This window comes from Paralichthys olivaceus, chromosome 18 (genome assembly GCF_024713975.1).
Source record: "Paralichthys olivaceus isolate ysfri-2021 chromosome 18, ASM2471397v2, whole genome shotgun sequence".
Taxonomy (NCBI): domain Eukaryota; kingdom Metazoa; phylum Chordata; class Actinopteri; order Pleuronectiformes; family Paralichthyidae; genus Paralichthys; species Paralichthys olivaceus.
Genome location: NC_091110.1, coordinates 4,597,523 through 4,618,564, shown reverse-complemented (window position 1 = coordinate 4,618,564; position 21,042 = coordinate 4,597,523). Strand labels below are relative to the sequence as shown.

Sequence of the window (21,042 nt, the reverse complement as noted above, 5' to 3'; positions counted from 1 at the left end):
AATCTAATTGACTACTTTGAGTAACTGAAAAGATGCATTGAAGCTACTCTACGATAGATACACGCTTTTATTACTCAGTTTTTACGAATGTATTTATACTCTGCATCAGAGAATTGTTTCTCCTCAATGTTTGTTTGCTGTGAATCGTTTTCATTGAAACTACTCTCTAATGTTCCCTATAAAAGTAGTTTACTCCGTGGTTAGTGGATTATCTAGAGTAGAAGGGACACTGTTGAAAACAGATGCTGCTCATTTTTTTGAATGTGATTTCTCAATGCTTTAAGCACTTTGGATCAAATCACATTGGCATGTAAATCTTAGAAACTGGGTAAATAAAACCATAATCATTTGAATTGCAAAGCACCAATAGACCCTCTTCACGGCATTTTGATGTGTCACGGCAGGAAAAGCGCAGGTTTAAAAATGATACATATAATTCTTGATGGCTCTGATCCACTTGGATGTTCCAGTAAGCTTGTACGCACAACACCGAGGCCCTCAAACTGTCACATCAAAGTGGAATGCATTTTATTTTTCAGGGCATTAATTACATTGTTGAATGTTCTATTGCGCTGAGAAAAAGGTCTACAGAGTTGTGTTACCAATCTAACTATGATCAGTTGATGTACCATGAATATAACAGGAGGGTTCTTGCAAGTCCACATTATGCTTTAGATTATCTGTGAAATCTCTTTTAGCACACTTAACTAAATATTGCTTAAATCAAGTATTGTGCTCCAGTCGGTTTCTCGGTGTTCAACAGCTGAATCCACAAATTTATAGAAACTGTACGCAGTTTATTTTCCAAAGATAGATCACACAGTTTACTCCCTTAAACCTTATTCATCCAGCCGGTGCTGAATCAAACAAAGTCATAGAAGAGCACATATACGACATACAGTTAATATCATCACAGAAATTTGGGATACACTTAGGAAAGTGCAGAGGGCAGTGTAGATGGTGAAATCTAAATATAAGATTTATTTTATAGTCCTATTATTTGTCAAGACATTAGACGCAGCTTTATTCAGTACACTTAAAGCTAAAACTAATCTAGTTTAATATGTTTAAGTCCTTTATTAAACCTTCATGAAGGTTATAATGCTCTGTTTTTGCTGTTTTAGAGAGATGTTGACTCCACTTGGACGATGTACTTTGTGGTGCTTTTCAGCCTTATTAACAGGTTTTTGTAATATTTTGTCAACTCTATTTATCCCAATGAGGCCATGGCTGAATAACACACCCCTCTACAATGCAAACTGTATCCTCCAAAATGAAAGGAGGATGTAATGCAAAACTGTAGTATTGGACTCCACTAGTTTTAGCTTGATGAACCTAATCAGCCTGCAACTGTACGCATAGTACATGTAGTTACCTGCACACTGCATTAAGCTAGCCTCATCATGTAGCTACCCTCGCTGGATCCACTTGCAAGCATCTTTCTTTGAATGTACGTTGGATTTCTTTGTGGGTCACTCCAATAAATATAACTTCCTGCATCAATGTGATGCCATAAAATGTAGTTGTATGATCCTCCAGTGATTCATTCATCAGTATTAGTAATATGAATGTCAGAAAGGCTAATAATCATTCTGATTTAAAATCCAGATTTCCTAGAGCATCTGCAGACGGGGGCCGTGCACACACTTATTTCTTACACACACGCTGATGCACACACAATCAATGCAGGCTCATGACAACGCTGATGGGTAAACGCACTGGGTTCCCACAGGGCCACCGGGGGCCAGAAGGCTTTAATTGGGAAGACCAGATTCTGCTCCCTTTCCCTTCTTCTTCACCCTTGCCTGCCCGTGATAATGTTGTTTGCATATTAATACACAGCCATGTCACTCACTCAGCTTCAGTCTGTGAACCAGCAGGCAGTTGGGTGGTAGGGGGGAATGCAACGGCCAAATGGGTTTTTCCCTCCTACCAATGAAATATAGTTGATTATTGGCTCTCTCAGCTGTGGCTTCCTCCATGTACTCCCAGAGAATTGAACATAAAATGAGGTTTGTACCTCCAAAACAAAATCTAATTTATGAGGAAGATGTGAGAAACACTTATTGATGGATTTGTTTCAGAGATTTGTATAGAATAAGTCACTTAAAACTTTAAGGCAAACATTTTCCTTTTAATTATCTACTATCTACTTAAAAGCAGCACTGTGTGTATAGTAATCAGAGTTGTAAATTGGCATTGTGTTTTTTCTTCCAAGTGCAATTATAGTACCTGTTTTGACCAGGGTCATATCTGTTAACCAGCATTTATAATATATAACAGCTTGTTAAAGAGTTAAAATGATTGTCTAATTTGTAAACAGCTACACATTGTTACAACTTCCTTTAACTTCAGTTGTAATACTGGAGTGAAATAAATGTATATCGTTCTTTTTCCTTTTTTTTCCTTTTTCATGCTGCTGTGGTTAGCAGTCATTCGCCTCATAGCAAGAGGTCCCTGGTTTGAATCCTGTTTTCTTTCTGTGTGGAGTTTGCACGTTCTCCCTGTGTCTGTGTGGGTTTGCTCCAGGTACTCTGGCTTCCTCCCACTGGGGTTAGGTTAATTGGAAGCTCTGAATTGAGTCCACGTGAGTGTGAATGGTTGTTTGTCTCCGTATGTTGGCCATGGATACACTGTCAACCCCCCCACCATGACCCTCAAAAGGATAAGCGCTATAGATAATAGTTGTACCGATGCGAAAAAAAAGAAATGTGTTTGCTTCATCTCTTCATCTCTTCCTTCTTCTTTAGCTGGTGGCCGGCAGCGTGGTGATGTCCTTCGAGGAGGTGTGTCCAGATCGCATTGACCTGATCCATAAGAACTACAGAAAACTGTGTAACCTGCTGGTGGATGTGGAAGAGTGGGGCCAGGTTGTCATCATCTCCATGCTGACCCGCTATGCCAGGACTCAGTTCGTCAGTCCCTGGAAAGAGGTGAGACCCTGAGAACCTCAAGGTCCAAAAATATTTGGGGAACAAAATCCATAAAGTGACAATTCACCTAATGAAAATATGAATATATTTCAACTTCAAAATGCATAGACTAACAAATCCTGCTCATGCAAACTTCCCAGTTAATTTTTATAAATGCATCATGTCCTGTGCTCATGTGCACCTCTGGAAGAGATATATACTGTATATATCAGACAGAACTCTGAACAATAAAACACTTGGTTGGTCTGAATCATGAATATGCTCTCAGTATGAATCTTGTTTTATGTGTGCATCTGTCTGAACATTTAAGGTGGTAAGGCTTCATCTATTTCTTTTTGTGAACAAATCCCACTAGAAAAACAAAGCCAACAATGAACTGATCCTCTTAAAACAATTGTCTGTGTATCTAAAGACTGAGAACATGTCTAGTCTCTGTGCCATAGAGCTCCATTTTCTGAAAAGACATCACTGAGCCACACTTCTTATGCTGTATTCCTTCAACACAATGTCCATCCTGCTGCTGAAAATAATCCTCCATAAATACACTATTTACTCCTATTTGAGTAATGTCCTTTATAGATTTATAAGGACCCAGCTGTTTTAGGAAAGTATATTTTTCAGCCACAACATTAAAACCAGTTACCTGTTATAATGTTGTGGCTGATCAGTGTTTATTCCTGAACCATTTCTAAGTTTATGGCTGCAGCAGGAACCATTTGGCTTTGGTTTGAAATGACAAACAGGCAGGAGAAGTCAGAATGTTTTGAATTAGTTTGTCTGGAGATGGACTAAACCATTGTTTTGGGCTTGTTTTTTTCAAGGGATTTATTAACAATATGAAAAACATACAATAATACAAGTCTTATTGTTTACAGTATAATTCTCACTGTCCATTTTTACTTTGAGCCAGAACCATAGCCCAGAACTGATGTATGTACAATTGTAGCTCACAGTGAATCAGTTGAAAAAAAGGGTGGTATTTCATCTATAGTCAGGTGGATATTTGATAGTTCACTGTGATAGTATAAGATATCAATGTGTTGTTTGTGTTTCAGGGTGCCATGTTTGATGAGGACAACGAAAAGGCGTTCTATGACTCTGACTCTGAGGAGAAGAAAGACCAGACGGAGGCCAAGCCTTATATCATGGATCCAGATCACAGACTGCTGCTGAGGAACACCAAACCTCTACTGCAGAGCAGGAACACTGCTGTGAGTCAGCTTTACGTCAACACACACTTATGCTAGTTGACTTTGAGCCTTTAAGGTGCAGGATCAGCATACATTTGGAATGAAGCTGTCAGTAACTCATTGATAAAGTGTGGGAAGGTGTAGTGTGTGAACCTGTTCAGAGGTCTCTGAAGCTACTTTCAATACTGAACTCTGGAGAATCTCTGGACATTCTCCAGACTGACTCTATGCAAGAACATAAATGTCTGAATGTCCGACTTTCTCTGGAGTTTTTCCTGCCAGCCCCCTTGTATAAACTTTGCAGATATTGTCCTAATGAGCCCATGTGAGAACACAGCAGGACTTCCTCTGGAGTATTCACCATGAGCGAGTGGATGTTGCGATGTTTCTAACATGCAACATAACCTGAACGCTCCAGAGATTTCTGTGTGGTGAACTTGTCATGAAGACAGATAGATGGACTGAGTCCTATTTAAGCATCCAGTAGCAGAGTAAACAGTCAAACACAAGAGCATAAGAATAATAGAAAGTCACTAAGACGCTTAGTATGGACTTAATTCTATGAAACATTCTCCAGAGTTCAAAAAACTAGACAACAACTAGACAGTCATACACTTTCAAATGTCCCATCAATTATTTAAAATGTGCAATTAAAATTATGCAATCATTTTCATCATTACAATAACTTTGTAGGGGGTCCATGCACATACCTGCTATAGTGCAGTACCCACAATTTGTGTGTGTGTATAAATATACATACATATATTTTAGTGTTGCAGTAAGTGCAGATCTCCATCACCCAGGAGCCTCAAGGTCTCTGTCGCTGTGCAGCAGCGGGAGAAAAAAAATGCTCCCAAATGAAAGTGTTGATTAAAATGTGACACGCTGTGTCTTCAGTCACGACAACACGGTGACATCCTCCATCTTCATAGACGCATGAACCCTTTCATTCTGCCTGCAATGATGGACACACGTCCTCTGGCTATTTACAGCTTTGCTGAAAAATTACCTTTATAGAGTCATGTCACGAGTGCCTTTGTGGAGCCCTATGACATGCATGTGAAAGCATTTTATTTTAGCGCAGATTGACAGATTGCATTGCACTGTAGGTGGTGTAATAATAAGACAGCACTTACAAGTTTAAAAGTGCTTTTCAAAGTGTTAGAAGCATAAAATCAAGTGAGAGTAACGTATAGAGTTAGAGGTCCGCCCCTTCTAGAAAGGAGCTAATAATTGAAACAAATATCAACGAATGAAAGAAAAATAAGACAGTATCTAAATGCAATTTATAAAGGTTTGTTGTTGTTGTTGGAGGATCTAGTGAAGAAGTTGAATCCTTTTCATTGCTCACTGTGTTGTGTGTTTCCAGGTGGTGATGTCTGTTGCTCAGCTCTACTGGCATCTGGCCCCTAAACATGAAGTTACCATTGTCACCAAGTCACTGGTCCGACTGCTAAGAAGCCACAGGTAACACACACTGCTCATTTGTTTGCCTCCTCCCTAAGTTCACTGTAACACTGTGTCCATGTTATTGACGTCTGATGTCATTTGTTTAACGTATTGCAGAGAGGTGCAGTACATCGTGCTTCAGAACATCGCCACTATGTCCATTCAGAGAAAAGTAAGTCTGTTTTTGGACGTCAGAACAGTACATGTGTTGTAAAGTGATGCAGGATGTGTATTTATCTATTTATCTTATCTTTTAACAGGGGATGTTTGAACCCTACATGAAGAGCTTCTATGTCCGGTCTACAGATTCCACACATATCAAAACACTGAAGGTACCTGACATTTTATTTTTTATACAGTACAGTATATAGTGTCCCACACTATGGACTAAAATAAGGGTCAATATGATTTATAGCTTGTGCAATGATGTTACAAATAATTTCATAATTCTTTGTAAACCTGCAAAAAGGCATCAGTAGCTGTAGAATGAAATTTGTTGGGACATCACTGTATATTAATATTGTTGTTACGCAAAGACTGGGAGAAAAATAACAGCTTTCGTTAACCCCTGAATTCAGGTTCAATGCAGAAAATTGTGTGAAACTCAGTTTTAACACAGTGTGCCACTGACTGCAGTTTAACATTGAGGTTGGAAGTAGGAATATTGCTCCTGATAAGACATATGTTACAAGAATAAAAGCGTAGTATTAAGAGAATTCAGTCATCATTTATAAGGAAGTTATAGTATTACAATAATAGACTCATAATATTAGGAAAAAAAAGTTATATGTGAAATATATACATTAAGTAAAACTTACAAGATAATCAGTTTTCCTCATTTATTACAGGGGACAGACTGATCTTCTGATATTCCCCTTCTAACATGACACATGGCCTCCTTACTTCTTAAACATAATTTTCCAAGCTCAAAATGTTAATGACTTATACTTTGATCTCTAATGCTTGTTCAACTTTTCAATAAATCTCTCCTGATAATTTTTGCAGTTGGAGATCCTGACCAACCTCGCCAATGAAGCCAACATCTCCACTATATTGAGAGAGTTCCAGGTTTGTGTTCGTGCTGTTAATTGACATCAACAGTCAAGGATTAGATTTCTAACTTTTGAGATTCTGTGCTGTTAAACTTCACCTGTTTTTGATCTGTTCTTTTTTTCAGACCTATGTGAAGAGTCAGGACAAGGCGTTTGCGGCAGCCACAATTCAGGCCATTGGCAGGTGTGCCACCAACATCTCTGAGGTGACAGACACCTGTCTCAACGGTCTGGTTCTGCTCCTTTCCAACAGAGATGGTAAAATGTCTGCTTTCTATATATATATATAGCTTTGCATATATATATAAATCTGCAGTAATTGTCATAACATGTTAAACTGCCACAGTATAATGAGACACTAACTGTCCAGTTGTTGTTTCTGTGTCGTGACAACTTGTTTTGTCCGTGCAGAGATTGTGGTGGCCGAGAGCGTTGTGGTGATCAAGAAGTTGCTTCAGACTCAGCCCACCCAGCACAGCGAGATCATCAAGCACATGGCCAATCTCTTTGACAACATCTCTGTACGATTCATCATTGCATTTTTTGTACTTTTGTACCATTTGTTCGCTCTGAAAGTTCAGATCGGAACAGAAAATTGAGTAGTCATCTTTTCATTTCGTCAGGTCCCCATGGCCCGAGCCAGCATCCTGTGGCTGATGGGAGAATACTGCGAGAGGGTGCCGAAGATTGCACCCGATGTTCTGCGGAAGATGGCAAAGACGTTCACAGTGGAGGAAGACATTGTCAAGCTGCAGATTGTCAATCTAGCAGCCAAACTTTACCTGACCAACTCTAAACAGGTAACGCATAAATCACACCGGCACCAAGACACATTCAATGTGTCGATTCGAGAATAAAACAAATGTGGTGCTGGGTTAATGCTGCTGATATCTCAAGTATACATGATACAAAACAGCTTTGTGTTACCTTGATGTGAGGTTTTGAATTTCAAAGCTTTATGTTGCTCGATCTAACTTATCACATCTTCAACTCTGAGTTAAATGACTGGTTTAAATATAGAGCTGTGAAGGAGACAGCTTTAACGTAATGGGGCATCTCGCACTGCAGCTTGGTGTCCACAGGCCCATTCGGTTAGATGGGGTGATTTTGGCCTCTGAGCTGGGTTTATGAGCCCAGACGCCACCTCCTCAAATGAGCACATCATTAAACCTCTTGCTCTTTGTAATGTGCCGCTGAGGGGCGAGGGAGACACAAAGTCAATGCTGTAAAGGATTTGGGTTATTATTCTGGCTTCACTGCAGCAGTAAGGTTTTTTTTTGATGCAGGCCTTAATACTATGCAAGTCTCTTTTTTCCATGTTTTGGGCCAGAGGAAAAGGATTTTACTCACCTAGGCTGAATTATAAACCGGAGAGAGAAAATCTGAAATTGCTCAAATGAATGGTAAACCTGGAGTTTCAGCCATATTTTGTTTTAGATTTTTTTTAAAAATAGTTTAAACTTTGGGAAATACACAATTTCGGGCTCGCTTAGTTTTCTTTCGGCCTGAGTTGGGTTTTTTCAGACTACTAATGCTGCCTCTCTTATGTTATCATTTATCTTTGTCTGCTGTCTTAACATGTCACCCTACTTTTCCCTTCTCATCTCACCATCCCCAGACCAAGCTGCTGACCCAGTACATCCTAAATCTCGGCAAATACGACCAGAATTATGACATCAGAGACCGAACGCGCTTCATAAGACAACTCATAGTCCCCAGCGAGAAGAGCGGAGCCCTCAACAAGTATGCTCGTCGCATCCTACTGGCCCCCAAACCAGCTCCTGTGCTTCAGTCTGCCTTCAAAGGTAGTTCATACATTTCTAATATCAACCACTTATCCTTATTTTGAAGCATGAAATCCTCTAAATAGCTTGAAAATTTCAGATTAGCTGCCATTCTTCTTCTCCTGTGTCAGTTTAGTATTTCATCTCACCAAACACATATTAACTGGACCTTTTTATTTCACATTGAGTGGCTCCATTTCCAGTAGTATGCAAAGTTGATTCAGGCAGTGATATTAATATTCTAGTGTGTCTGTCTCTCTGAAGGGCAGTTAGGTCAGACCCCTTTGCCTTGGACTAATGAGATGGGTAAATTATTGAGCTAATGTTAACCTTTTTCAGACACTGAGAGGGAAAATAATCTCTCTCATTTAGCTGTCTCCTCTCTCTCTCTCCCTCGTTGACAAAAGCGACAGAAACGGCTTCGTGCAGCATTAAAATTCAGAGGCGGTTTGCACCTACTGGATGTTTATGGAAAGCATTAACCACCCCTGTCATTCTTAATATTCACGAGTAAAGTCTTTTTTTCTCTCTCTCCCTCTTTCTCTTTTTTGGTTAGCAAAGCAGAGTTTTTAGAGCATATACCTCCCAGGGCACAGACACTCATTATCCTCCTGTGTTGACCACTAGGGAGAGAGAAGAGGAAATCTGTATCCTGGTCATTTGTAATGGAGGAGAGGAAGCCTCGAGCTAATATTAAAGCCATCATGTCATTTGGCCTCCTCTTGCCATTTCTCACCATCCATCAACTTTATGACGGCCACCTTCGTCTTTTCACCAATTTCATCTTTTCAGCCCAGTTGTTTTTCGACTCATTTTTCTTTCATTTCTCTTTTCTTTACTTCCAGATCGAGACCGTTACCAACTGGGAACTCTCTCCCACAGTCTCAATATCAAAGCGACGGGATACCAGGAGCTTTCGGACTGGCCGGCTGTTGCTCCTGACCAGTCTGTGAGGAACGTGGAGGTCATTGAGCCAGTAAGGGATCTACCTTCCTCACCCACTTCTCACATCAGTTTGTGTTGGAGAAATTACCATGCACACCCATCCACATCAGGCTCAAAGACAAGGACTTTCTTGATCACTCCTTTACCATGAATTAAAACAATTAGAAAAATTAAGTGGCTTTGTTTTTCAGTGAAAGATTAATATTGATCCTATTTTTTTCTCTGAACCAGCTTAACTTTAAAAGCTTTATCGCTGCTGCTTTGTGGCAGCTAATGCGGGTTCCTAATAAAACAATAAAGGAGTACAGAAGTAGTTGTGTCAAACTTTTACTCCAAGTTTTAGGTTTAATGCAGTTTTAATAGAAAATATATCAGGTAACAAAAAATTGATTAGTCAGGGTTTTAGTTAATTGACTAATTTCAAGTACAGTGTGAATATCCAGTTTATCAAGCTCTTAAAAATACTCCTAATGGCCAGATGCATTACTGCTCACTTTGAGTTGGGCCCATAAGTATGTTTTTAATGACATGACAGCTGATGAATGATTTCTTTTCTTCACATTGAGCTTCTAGAAAACAACTATATGATCATTCCTCTGAGTAAAGTGTAATCTGGAAGTTCCCTTATCCCTAAATTATTAATCTCGATTGTCCGTGATTAACAACCCCTCTCTTCCCTCCTCCATATCTGTGTAGGTGAAAGAGTGGGCGCCATTAGTTGGGAAGTCCAAGAAATCCAAATCGGATGACAAGTTCTACTCAGACGATGAGGATGAGAAAGAAGATGAAGGATCTGATGGCAGTGGCAGTGAAGACAGCAGCAGCAGCAGCAGTAGCAGCAGTAATGGTTTGTGTCTGTCTGTGTGTTTTTGTCTGGTGGTTTTTATCCTTTTTAGAGAGTAACACAATGTTAACACTTCTTTTCTTATGTGTCTTGTGTGTTAAAATTATTACCTTTAAGATTTCAGTCCTGGTTACTGGTGGTAACAGCAAGTGCAGTTTAAAGATTACTTTGCTGCATTTATGTTCAATAAGAGATATGTCATCACTGCCCACATACTTTCCTGCATCCTGTACATTAGCATGATTGTTAAGCTACACATCCACTAGAAGGTAACGCAGAGTGACAAATTTAATCTTCTCCCAGCTGTTCTGCAGTAACTGTCCCTGTGCACGTGTGAAATAACATAATTTAGATGTGTTTAGTTTCTTACCAACTCGCAAAGTCTCTCCTCACTTCTGCCAGTGTTAAATTTTCTTACTCGTCTTTTCTTCTAGCTTGAACCATTGGCTACACTTCCCTCCATGATTTACTACTGCTCTGCTCTGTTTAGTATACAGGAAGTCCACAAATACAGACTTAATGAACACAGACTGCAGACAAAGTGCTCCCTCTGTGTCTATACATGTATCTAACGTTAACTATAAATGAGCCTTAATTCAATGTTTTATTGAAATACAAAAAAGAAGCAACCAATATATATGATTTCTTTACAATGAACGACACCCCATGTTTCTTTAACTTTAACATGAAGCAGCAGCAATTGTCTGTTTTGCATTAGTGGTAACTTCATACAATTCTGATATGTAAATGGGAACAACATGAGATGTAAGGAGTAACTGTGGTGTTTAATCACATGTGGCATCATTTCCTGTGAATCAGCTTGTCTGTGAAAGTAATTTGAATTCAGGATGGGAATGACTGTATTGACTTTATATATACAGAGAGATATGATTACAGAATTTGAATATGTTGAATTGCTATCCCTGCAAAAATGCAGGCCATTAATGGTATTAAAAGAGGATTTAATTGCATGAATATATAGGTTAATGTTAAGTTAATGAAAATATAAGTTCATGTGTTTAATACTTTTTGTCTGCACAGAATCTGGCAGTGAGAGTGAGGAGGAAAGCAGTGAAGAGTCAGAAAAGACCTCCACTGATTCTGGAAAGAGTTCAAGTGGATCTGATGAGAGCTCCAGTGAATCTGAATCAGAACAAAATAAGAAGAAGAAAACGACCAAGAAGGTGCTGCAGAAGAAAAGCAAGCCAGCTGCTGCTCACAGGTACAGTGAAATCCCTCCTGCCTGTTTGAATCTGAAAGCATCATTTTTCTTCACTGTGAATTCGGGGTGTCCATATGTTGCCTGTTTCTTTCTATTTTTCTCTGTCCGGCTCAGCTAATTCGACAGGTGTGTGTTTGTCAGAAACACCGGAGTCGCAGGCAACAACAAATGTGATGAGTGCTTTGCTGCATCAACCTCCATCTGTTCAAAACTCCAGCCATTTTCTAATCTATACGGCAACTCACCTGCTGGCACGATACCTCCTTTTTCACACTCTTTCTTTACCTTTTCACTACATTACCAAACATAGCACAGAAAAACAGAGTCTTGCTTCTTCACTTGTTATACTTTAATTGAAACTAAATCATATTCAGGAAAAGAATTCCATGCATAATCCCCTGAATGGACAAAAAGATGAGGTTCATTCCATCACCTTTTATTATTATGCTTCAGTAAAACCTGAACAACTCTTGAACTTGAACTCGAGCAATTTATGTTTGTGTTTAGTTTGTTTTCTAATAATAATTTTAAATGATAATCGCGGGAAACTAAACCTGTGAGATATCTGAAAGGAATTGCTAAAATAATCTTTATAAATTGTTATTGAGGTAACTGTTTGACATAATCGTGATATTGATTCAAAGTCATATCACCCAGCCCCAGTCTATCATGATAATGGTCCAACCGTGCTACATGCAACCAACAAAATGAATCACGTCTACGTGGGGTTCTACATTATTTTCAGCTAAAAATGGCTCCTTGGCCAGTATCGAGGAAAGAAACTACTGCTTGTACACTTGTATACATTTTTGTCTAAATATGTTGCAATGGTCTTTAACCAATTTCTAGTTTTGCCTTGTGTGCACCTCCGACCTATATCTGCTATTCTGTACCTCTTGGTACTGTTATGTATGATTTTAACAGACTAGAATTCTATGTGTTCATTTTAAGGACGGGTTAACCTGTATAGATGTTGTTGCAGCTACAAGTGCTTATATCCTAGTCTGATTTAAGTTAGTACTACGTACTATAATAATATAGGTTATAAGTGATTACTATTTAAGTTGTAAGAAATGCATGAGGATTTTGGGAATCAAATATGAAAAAGTACCTGTAAATTTGTAATTAAGCAGAACATCATTGTCCAGTTTACACAACTCTGCTAAAGAGTTTGAATGAAAAGTTGACATTTACTCATTGGACTGGAATCTCAAAATTCAACAAAAGTTTACTCAACAGATTATTGGGCCAAATTCAATATTCTAACAAATCTGATGGACATCTGTGTTTTCAGATGGGAGAGAGAAACAATATTCTGTAGCCCATTCACACCTATTGTATAACACTGTATATACACTCCTCTGTCCACTCTCTGTCTCACACACACACACACACACACACACACACACACACACAGACACACACACACACACACACACAGACACACAGGCTGGCTGAGCTGCTGGAATATCGTTACTGTGGGTTCCATTAACAAGCTAATCAAGGAGAATTTTCCTCCTGTAGCGTAACCCACATTTACATGGCTAATGGATAATGACTTTTGATTGGTCATTTAGCAGCCTGGTGTTACCAATGAATGAGATTTAAGTCATTACTACTGAATATGCTCACGCGCACTCTCTTACACAGCGGCAAATTTAGTTTCTTACGCACTCCACTTCATTTGCTCACGGACACACAAACTCGCACGGAATGTACCTGATTTTGCTGTGTGACAGGCCGCCGGCTGACCCTGTTCTCTCCATTAGAGAGTATAATTAGAGCAACTCACCCCAGTGCTCCAACACACACAAACATGCACACACACACATACACACTGTAATTAGAGCAGCTCACCCCAGTGCTTCCACAACAAACACAGCATAATGCCCTCATTATGGCCCAGTCATTTCAGGCAGGGCCTAATCAGGCCCACAGTGATTTATATCACTTTTTCCTGTTCGCAGCAAATGAAATCTGTAGGCCAAATTAATACTGGCTTTTCATCATCGCCCAAGTTAAAAAGCCAGTTACCGTCACAATTCCCCTCATTAATTTAACGGCTGAAAATCCCAGGCAGGCAGAGTAAACACTCATTATTGGGACAAATTGAAGAGGGACGGAGCAAGTGAAAGAGAGAGGAGAAAGATGGGAGAAATCTTTTTTGACTGAACGCAACATTGACTTAACTTCACAAACAAAAACACGTTGATTTTTTGTTCTTCTGACCGCGTCCTGCTCAACCTTCCAGATTAGATTGGAAATGGAAAAAAGCAAGTTGACTTTAGTGCCTCCCAGATTATTTGTACAAATATTATACATGGAAGCTTTTTCATGTAAATGACGGAGTGAAAAGCAATATTTCAAATAGGCAGGTACATGTTTTCTTTTCCTTGTATTGATCCCATGTCTGAGGCAGTTTTGTGCTGTTCCTGTGTGTTTCAGTGAGTCAGATGAAAATGGTAACGGACCTATAGCCAATGCCAGCAGCTCATCAGCTGAAAGCTCCTCCGGCTCAGAGACTGAGTCTGACGACGACTCTGACTCAGACTCCCCCACAGTGCAGAAGAAGAAGAGTGACGTGAAGTCCAAACCCAAGGTGACATTTTGATTTGATTGGCTGTAGGAAACTTGACTTTATATGGTTTCAGGATGAGCAAATGTTTTCACTAAGAAATGTTTAGTACATTTGAGATTTAAAACTCAGTGAAGATGCAACACCAGCGTGAGTCTGTCAGATATAAATCTCTGTGCAGAGCATTTCCCCAGTACACTGATATTTATATAGTGACTAGAATATAAATATCTTGCCTTCATTAGACTGGTGTCTGAAGTTGATCCCAGTCTGTTTATCAGACATGTGACTTATAGATCATCATACTGAATATTCAGCATCGTATAAAGAAAACAACTGTCACCACAATTTGAGATTTGTTGACTGCTGTGAAAAACACCACTGACCAACAGAACAACTATTACCTACAGTTAAAACAAATCTTGAACACTGTGAGAGCTGTGCTTTTTGCATAATTTCCATTCTATTATTGATCACCTACACGTGGCTGCCGATCACTGTGTGTTTTTGATTTGTATAAACTTACTCAATTATAAGATAGTTTGGGTTTGACAGGTTACATTGCATCGAGTGGAGCACACTAGCACTAAAACAATAAATATATATCCACATAGATTCCAATTGTCTGGTAAAAAATGCATATAAATATTTCCATGTATATTGGTATTTGTAGCCTTGGCGACACATTGCATGCACTACTAATTCATGATCAGGTACTATTAACTATTTGCACTTAACTTAAGTAACAGAAAAAACAAATGAAATCATTGCCAAATGTTACAATCTCATTTAAGATATTCTATAATATCTGCAGCGTATCATGTTTGAACCAGTGCAGGAAGTTAATATAGAGAAGTTGTTTCAGGAAGTGCTTTGGAATCACAGTTTATACTGTGAGATTTTGCTTCCATCAGCTTTATTTCTTTAATCTTCTTCAAGTCCTTCATTCGCCTCAGTTTTACCCCTCACCACCTTTTTCTTACCTGTTATGCTCATCATATTATTTCTCGCCCTCCCTTTTCTTCTCTGCACTATGAAATTCTCATTTCAAACAATTTGTTATTTGGCAATAGCCTATGAATTATGCATCTCTCTCTCTTCCTCGCGTTCTCTACACTTCTCTGTCTCATGCTCTTGCAGACCTCCAATTACTAACAAGGTTTCCGTCTCTATTACCACCACCAGGCGTCAATCAGAGTAGATCTGCTAAGATACGGCCTCTAACTTTTATTGTTTGTTTTCTCTCTCATTCCTCACTCCCTCATCTGTCCCGTTGTTTTGTTCGTGCCGTCTGCTCGGCCTGGAGTATGCAGAGTGGAATTTTATGGTTCTTTATGTGACGTGAATGGCGCCGTGGTTGGTTAGGGGGGTGTGAAGAAAGGGTGATAAAAGTGCTCGTATGTATAAATGCATTTTTATTGGGCCGGTTGTGGTGAGAGATAGAGGCGTGTGTTGCAATTCCCACAAGTCAACACCCGACAAGCCCGGCTCAGTCGCCTGAGGCGGCGTGAATCGGTTGTGACGCGACACTGTGCATGACTGGCCATCGGAAATTTCAGACATGTTACATATAAATGTGGAGTGCCTGGGTTTGGGATGAATGTGTCGTGATTTTGAGAGACTGTCGACAGAATTGAGACATTTCATACACAGAACACTCAACTTGAGTACTTTTCTTTTGAGGTGTCATTTTTCTGCCTGCTCCTATTTTCTTACATCCTCTCCTGTTGTCTGCCTTTTAGGTGGAAGGGAAGTCCAAGAAGGAAGTCTCTCTACTGGATCTTGATGACTGTGAGTTTCGCTAAAATCAGCATTTATTAAAACAACTACTTCAGCAGAGGGTTGTAGGTTTTAGAAATGTGTTATGTAAAGTGGTCCCCTAGCATGACAAAGAATTATCACTCAAGTGAGTAGCTCCGGTCTTTTAATCTGGTTCACTTTGTTGATTAAGTTTTCTGTTTTTCAAATTCTGTTCACAAACCCTATTTGGATCAGCAGCATGCAGCAAAAAAGCTCAGATAAATAACATGAGGACAGAGAAAGTTGCAAACTCCTATTGGGGAAGCATCTATGAGCAAACAACAACCCCTGTGCCTCATTCTGTGTCAGGCTACGCAGTGATTTAGTGAATCATGCTGGAAAAAAGTTTTCAGATTATTTCTACCTATTTATAGATTAATTATCTATAAAAAAATCTTTATTTATTTATACACTTTAATTGACATTGTAAAAAATAAATGCATCATTAAACGAGAGACGTATCCCATAAATTAAAACCTCAAGCCTGTTTGACTCGCGTTGTTCTTTTGGAATCTTACAAACACAAACAAGCTGGACTCTAAAAGTTATGATCATAGTATGATGATATCTTATCTTAGGAAACAGTTATGACAACAGTACTTCATTTCTAGGCAAATTATATCTTCTGTCTTATAACGCAAAACATACACTTGCTAAATTGAGTCAGGTTTTATCAATTTAGTCGTGTAATGTATTAATGGGTAAAATAACACCATACACAATCCTTAAACATTTGTATAAATCAATTTAATTCTTAAATTAATCGAGATCATACTGAAACAAACTAAAATATTTAAATTAAAAGGCTCCCACAGCTTTCAACCTGTGCTGGAAAAATAAGTGTTTGTGTTTTCAGCTTTTTCTCCAACCTTAAGTGACCAAAAAAATTAATTTAAAGCTGCAGATGCGGGATTTGAACATTTTAGCCTTTGGCGCCCACCAGTGACAGTATTGAAGAAGACACAGTGGTAGATGGCAACGTGTCCCGCGTGCTGCGTTCTAGCTGTAGAAGGCTTAAAAAGTGGCTGTCCTGAGTCTTTGTTTTCTTTGTGCTCTTCAGTTTCTCCAGCAGCAACAACCAATGCACCAAAGTCTGCAGTCATCTCCTCGAGCCTGCTGTCCGACCTCGAAGGCCTGTCCCTGTCCAACGTTTCCCCCACCATACAGGTTAGTATACTGGTGTGTGTCTGCATTAGAAACACACAGGATGACACTTCCTCCATCAGCATGTGTGGAGAGTCAATTGTTCCTTTCTGTCTGACACTGACAGAACAGCAGAGCAGTATATGAGATGGTGAAATGAGCCTCTCTCCCTTGAGGAACATTTCTGCTCCAGATGCCAACTATTGACCTTTTCTGCCTTCTTATATTTATAGCCAGTCAGGACGGTACAACTGCTCCGCCTGTTTCCTGTATCTCTTATAGTCTGTCTTTCTCACCCTCACAGTCTTTTGCTCTTCCACACCCTTGAACTCTATTTCTGTGTGTCATATAAGTCCACCCTCTCCCCTTCTCTCTCTCTCTCTCTCTCATCTCTCCTCTCTGTCACCCTCCATCTCTCTCTGTCAGATGTTGGGTCCCTTGTGTCTCCGTGTTGTGTATATCTGATGGTTGACCTTTCTTAGTGTGACGGCTCCTTTCTCTCTTCAGCATGTGAGCTGCGCTGCACGTTCAGTGTATTTTATATCTTGTCGTTCCCCTCGGGAGGGAAATGTCCAGACCATTCTTTCTGCCGTTGCTGTATCTATTTTGTGTTTCACGGTCAGGTCTGTGGTACCTCTGCTGTTTGAAGATCTCAAATCCGAAAGTTTCACTCACAATATTGATGTGTGAGTCTTGTTTCTTCAGCATTCAGACATGTTTGATAAGTGTATTTATTTGGATGTGTTCTACTGTCACATAATTATATTCATTATGGATTAATTTGTGTATTGATATAGAATTATTATTGATGGATGATTGGATTAATGCTGCCTCTTCTGCCTCTGCATCTTGCGTCAAAACAGAGATAAACATTTCATGTTGTGTCTTTTTGGTTTGTCAGTATTTACGGTATGTATGCATAGCAGATCTCAGAATTTGTCTAAGAGGGCTTTTTCAACACTAGCATGACGGCCTTTGTAACAGTTGAAAAACAGGAAGAGAAACTACAACAGAGCAACAGAAGAGGGATCCATCTTCCAGGACAAAGCCATGCAATAGGTGCCATAACGAAAGATAGTCATATTAGAAGCGACTGTACATAAAAAAACAGACAAAACTTTGGTTTCTGATAAATACAGACAAGGCAGAAGTTCTTTACAGAGAGTGTCAACAGAGGCTGGCTCCCAAAAAATGTCTGGCTCCATAGAGTGAGATACAAAAAACCTCTCTCATGAAATACGGCTTTAATGGTGTCATTAGCTAGATTCACTCCCTCTTATCAGTGTTCTGGAGGTTGATCTAATAAATAATGCCACAATTAATAGATATTAGGGCTCAAAGAGCAGTAGGAATGGAAGTAGCAGTTACAATATTGAAGGAATCACTATTTATTTTGAAGGATAAACTTTGTCTCTTTCTTGCCAAGAAAGGTAGATGAGAATATCGATACCACTGTCGCCTTTGATGGGTTTATATTAAACTGCAGCCAACAGCCACTTTATCGTAGCATAAAGACTGGAAGAACCAATGGACAGCTTGGCTCTATCAAAAGGCAAAGAAATTCATAAGCAGTTGAAGAGTTTTAGGCATTAAGTAAACATATGTAAGTAAAAGCTTCATGTAAACTAGAGTTTTGTTCATTTTCAATTAATTTACAGCTGAAATTCATGGGAATGCTTGCTTGTGTTGGGCAGCTTCATGTTAATGATGCTTTCAAAGTTACCGCCTTTACTTCTAATAGTGAATATAGTGATTGCCTGCACGTGGATGAATGTGTAGCCGCTGCTGCCGAGTGTGAATAGCCTCCACACTGTCGAGTGGCCAGTTACTCTAAATTCTGAGTCTGCTCGTCAGTCCTGCCCGCCTGTCAGTCAGTATGATTGACAGCTGCTCTCATGCCAGCGTTTATGCAGCGCAAGTTAGTTGTTAGTCTCCCCCCTCCCCCCCTCCTCCTCAGGTGAAGGCCAAGGAGTAATAGAGAATAGAAATGCAGATTAGAGCAGGGAACTTTTTGCACATCAACATCTGATTTAGAGTCAATTCTATGCATAAATACATGATGGGCATCGGGATTCATAGACAAGGGTAAATAACCTCACCTTTATTCTCACACGCCCCTCCTCTTCACATGCACACGCACACATATACGCTCACACACACACACACACACACACACAAACACACACAAACACACACAAACACACACACACACACACACACACACACACACACACACACAAACACACGCACTGGTCCCAGTGTCATTTCTATTTCTCAGCAATCTGCCCACAGAGGCAGCGAGTCTGTCTCAGCTGAGTGCTCGGGCCCTTTTAGAGAATTACTGCATGGTTATCAAAGGCATTTAGATTAACCCTGGTCACTGTCTTTGACCCACCTCCTCCTCTGTCTCCTCCTCCTCTCCCCGGTTTCTGCATGCTACGGCTCTCTCTAATAACATTTTGACATTAGGATCTCTCACAAATGCCTCTTAAATTCCCTCCCCACCCTCCCCAAACCTCTTCCGACCGCTGTCCATGTGTGCGGCGGGGTGGCTGAGGCTGATAACTTTTCATTCATAATTAGCAGTCAGCGAATGGGACTGCGTTGGGGGGAAATTGAACTGTCAGCGGCGGGGCGCAGGGTGTTTGACCCCATCACGCCCAGAGGGGGCCATCATAATTTGTTCATTTGGTGTCCATCAGGCGGGCACCAGCTCACCCCCTCCTCCTCCCCCGTCTCCCTCCTCACCCCTGTGACCTCCCCCGTAGTGGGCGCTCTGGGTTCACGTCTAATTATGAATCAGCAGAAGGACCCAGAGCGCCACGAATATAGCAGCCCCTGCCCTCCAAACCTCCCGCTGCCACTCAAACTGCAGAGATTGCCTCTTAAATAGGAATAAATGCCCACACGGAAATAGCCAGTCAGTGCTGCGGCCTACGCAGCTATTCGGGAAATATTTGTGTTTTACTGCAGCTGTTGCGACATCTATTTATTATTAACTATAAGTGCAGGTTTCTTGTCTCTGTCTGTGTGTATCCATCACATAACTATGAAGAGGTTACAATTCCTAATAGTCATTTTTCTAACATAAGTGAAAAGGAATTGCCAGTGTAGTTCATTGATTTCCACTGAAATTGACGTGTTCAAGAATTTTCTTGAAATAAACAAAATGAGGGATGACTGATTTAGAATATACCAATTTTTTACTGGTAGTGATTAACAAGAGCTTCAAGGATAAAGAACCTGTGATTCAAAGGCAAAACAATCACTTGTTACAGCTTCTCAAAAATGAAGATATTCTGATTTCGTTACTTTCATAGTTACTTGAATATCTTAATAATAGTTTTTTGGCATTTTCATTACTAATAAAATGATTTGTTAATTAAGTGAGAAATAAGCAGCAGGTAATCGATAATAGATTTAAAAAGTAGTTGCAGATATAGTGAATATCATGCAAATACAAAAAAAGTGTTGTCAGTTTGTTAAGAAGTCAGAGGAAGGACAGTTTCTGAATAACAGTCCTCTATTATTGCTAATGTTCTTTAATGGAAAATTTCAAAATTAATCATTTTAGAACATCTAATTTGCTAACAAATTAGCGTAAATGAACTAACCTCTGTCTTTATGCGCTGGAGAGACTTCTTGTTACATTAAAGTAGTTTTAGAAGGCTGTAGTAACATTTATTTAATTCAATTTGCTGTCAAGGTCTTTGTGATGCCCCTCAATTAATTGTCATCTTCTGACTGAAGGGAACAATTAGGCCCTAAAGTCAAACACATGTCCCTTACCTTCATCCACACAACTCTTGTAGAGCATAATGAAATCCTGTCCCTGATTTTGGAGGCAGACGGTGTCTGAAAACCAGAAATGGATTTTCAATATATTTCCATACATCTCTGTTCTCCCCACACCCCGCTCTGTTAAATTGGCCTTCTTATGCACACGGCACAAGGCTGCCTGCCTCCCGTTAGCCCTTTTGAATATGTCAGCGGGATTTTCAGGTCATTTGCCAGGGAGGATGTCGGGAACGTAGCGTCCGGGCTCTGAAGGTGACTGGTGTCTGTGTCATCCATCACAGGGGCTTCCTTTAAGTTGATGCATAAT

At 39.8% G+C, this 21,042-nt stretch overlaps 1 protein-coding gene across 3 annotated transcripts in view; it reads left to right on the top strand.

Moving 5' to 3' along the window:
• ap3b1a (adaptor related protein complex 3 subunit beta 1a) overlaps positions 1 to 21,042 on the top strand; it is a 55,475-nt gene that overhangs the window by 16,678 nt on the left and 17,755 nt on the right. For all 3 annotated transcript variants that reach the window (XM_020082268.2, XM_069513379.1, XM_069513380.1), the window contains exons 7-22: positions 2,751 to 2,933; positions 3,989 to 4,144; positions 5,493 to 5,590; positions 5,690 to 5,744; positions 5,833 to 5,904; positions 6,578 to 6,640; positions 6,750 to 6,882; positions 7,036 to 7,145; positions 7,248 to 7,424; positions 8,243 to 8,429; positions 9,254 to 9,384; positions 10,050 to 10,200; positions 11,239 to 11,419; positions 13,865 to 14,018; positions 15,737 to 15,785; positions 16,855 to 16,961. In XM_020082268.2, coding sequence (XP_019937827.2) covers positions 2,751 to 2,933; positions 3,989 to 4,144; positions 5,493 to 5,590; positions 5,690 to 5,744; positions 5,833 to 5,904; positions 6,578 to 6,640; positions 6,750 to 6,882; positions 7,036 to 7,145; positions 7,248 to 7,424; positions 8,243 to 8,429; positions 9,254 to 9,384; positions 10,050 to 10,200; positions 11,239 to 11,419; positions 13,865 to 14,018; positions 15,737 to 15,785; positions 16,855 to 16,961 — 2,007 coding nt within the window. The remainder of the gene's footprint in view (positions 1 to 2,750; positions 2,934 to 3,988; positions 4,145 to 5,492; positions 5,591 to 5,689; positions 5,745 to 5,832; positions 5,905 to 6,577; positions 6,641 to 6,749; positions 6,883 to 7,035; positions 7,146 to 7,247; positions 7,425 to 8,242; positions 8,430 to 9,253; positions 9,385 to 10,049; positions 10,201 to 11,238; positions 11,420 to 13,864; positions 14,019 to 15,736; positions 15,786 to 16,854; positions 16,962 to 21,042) is intronic.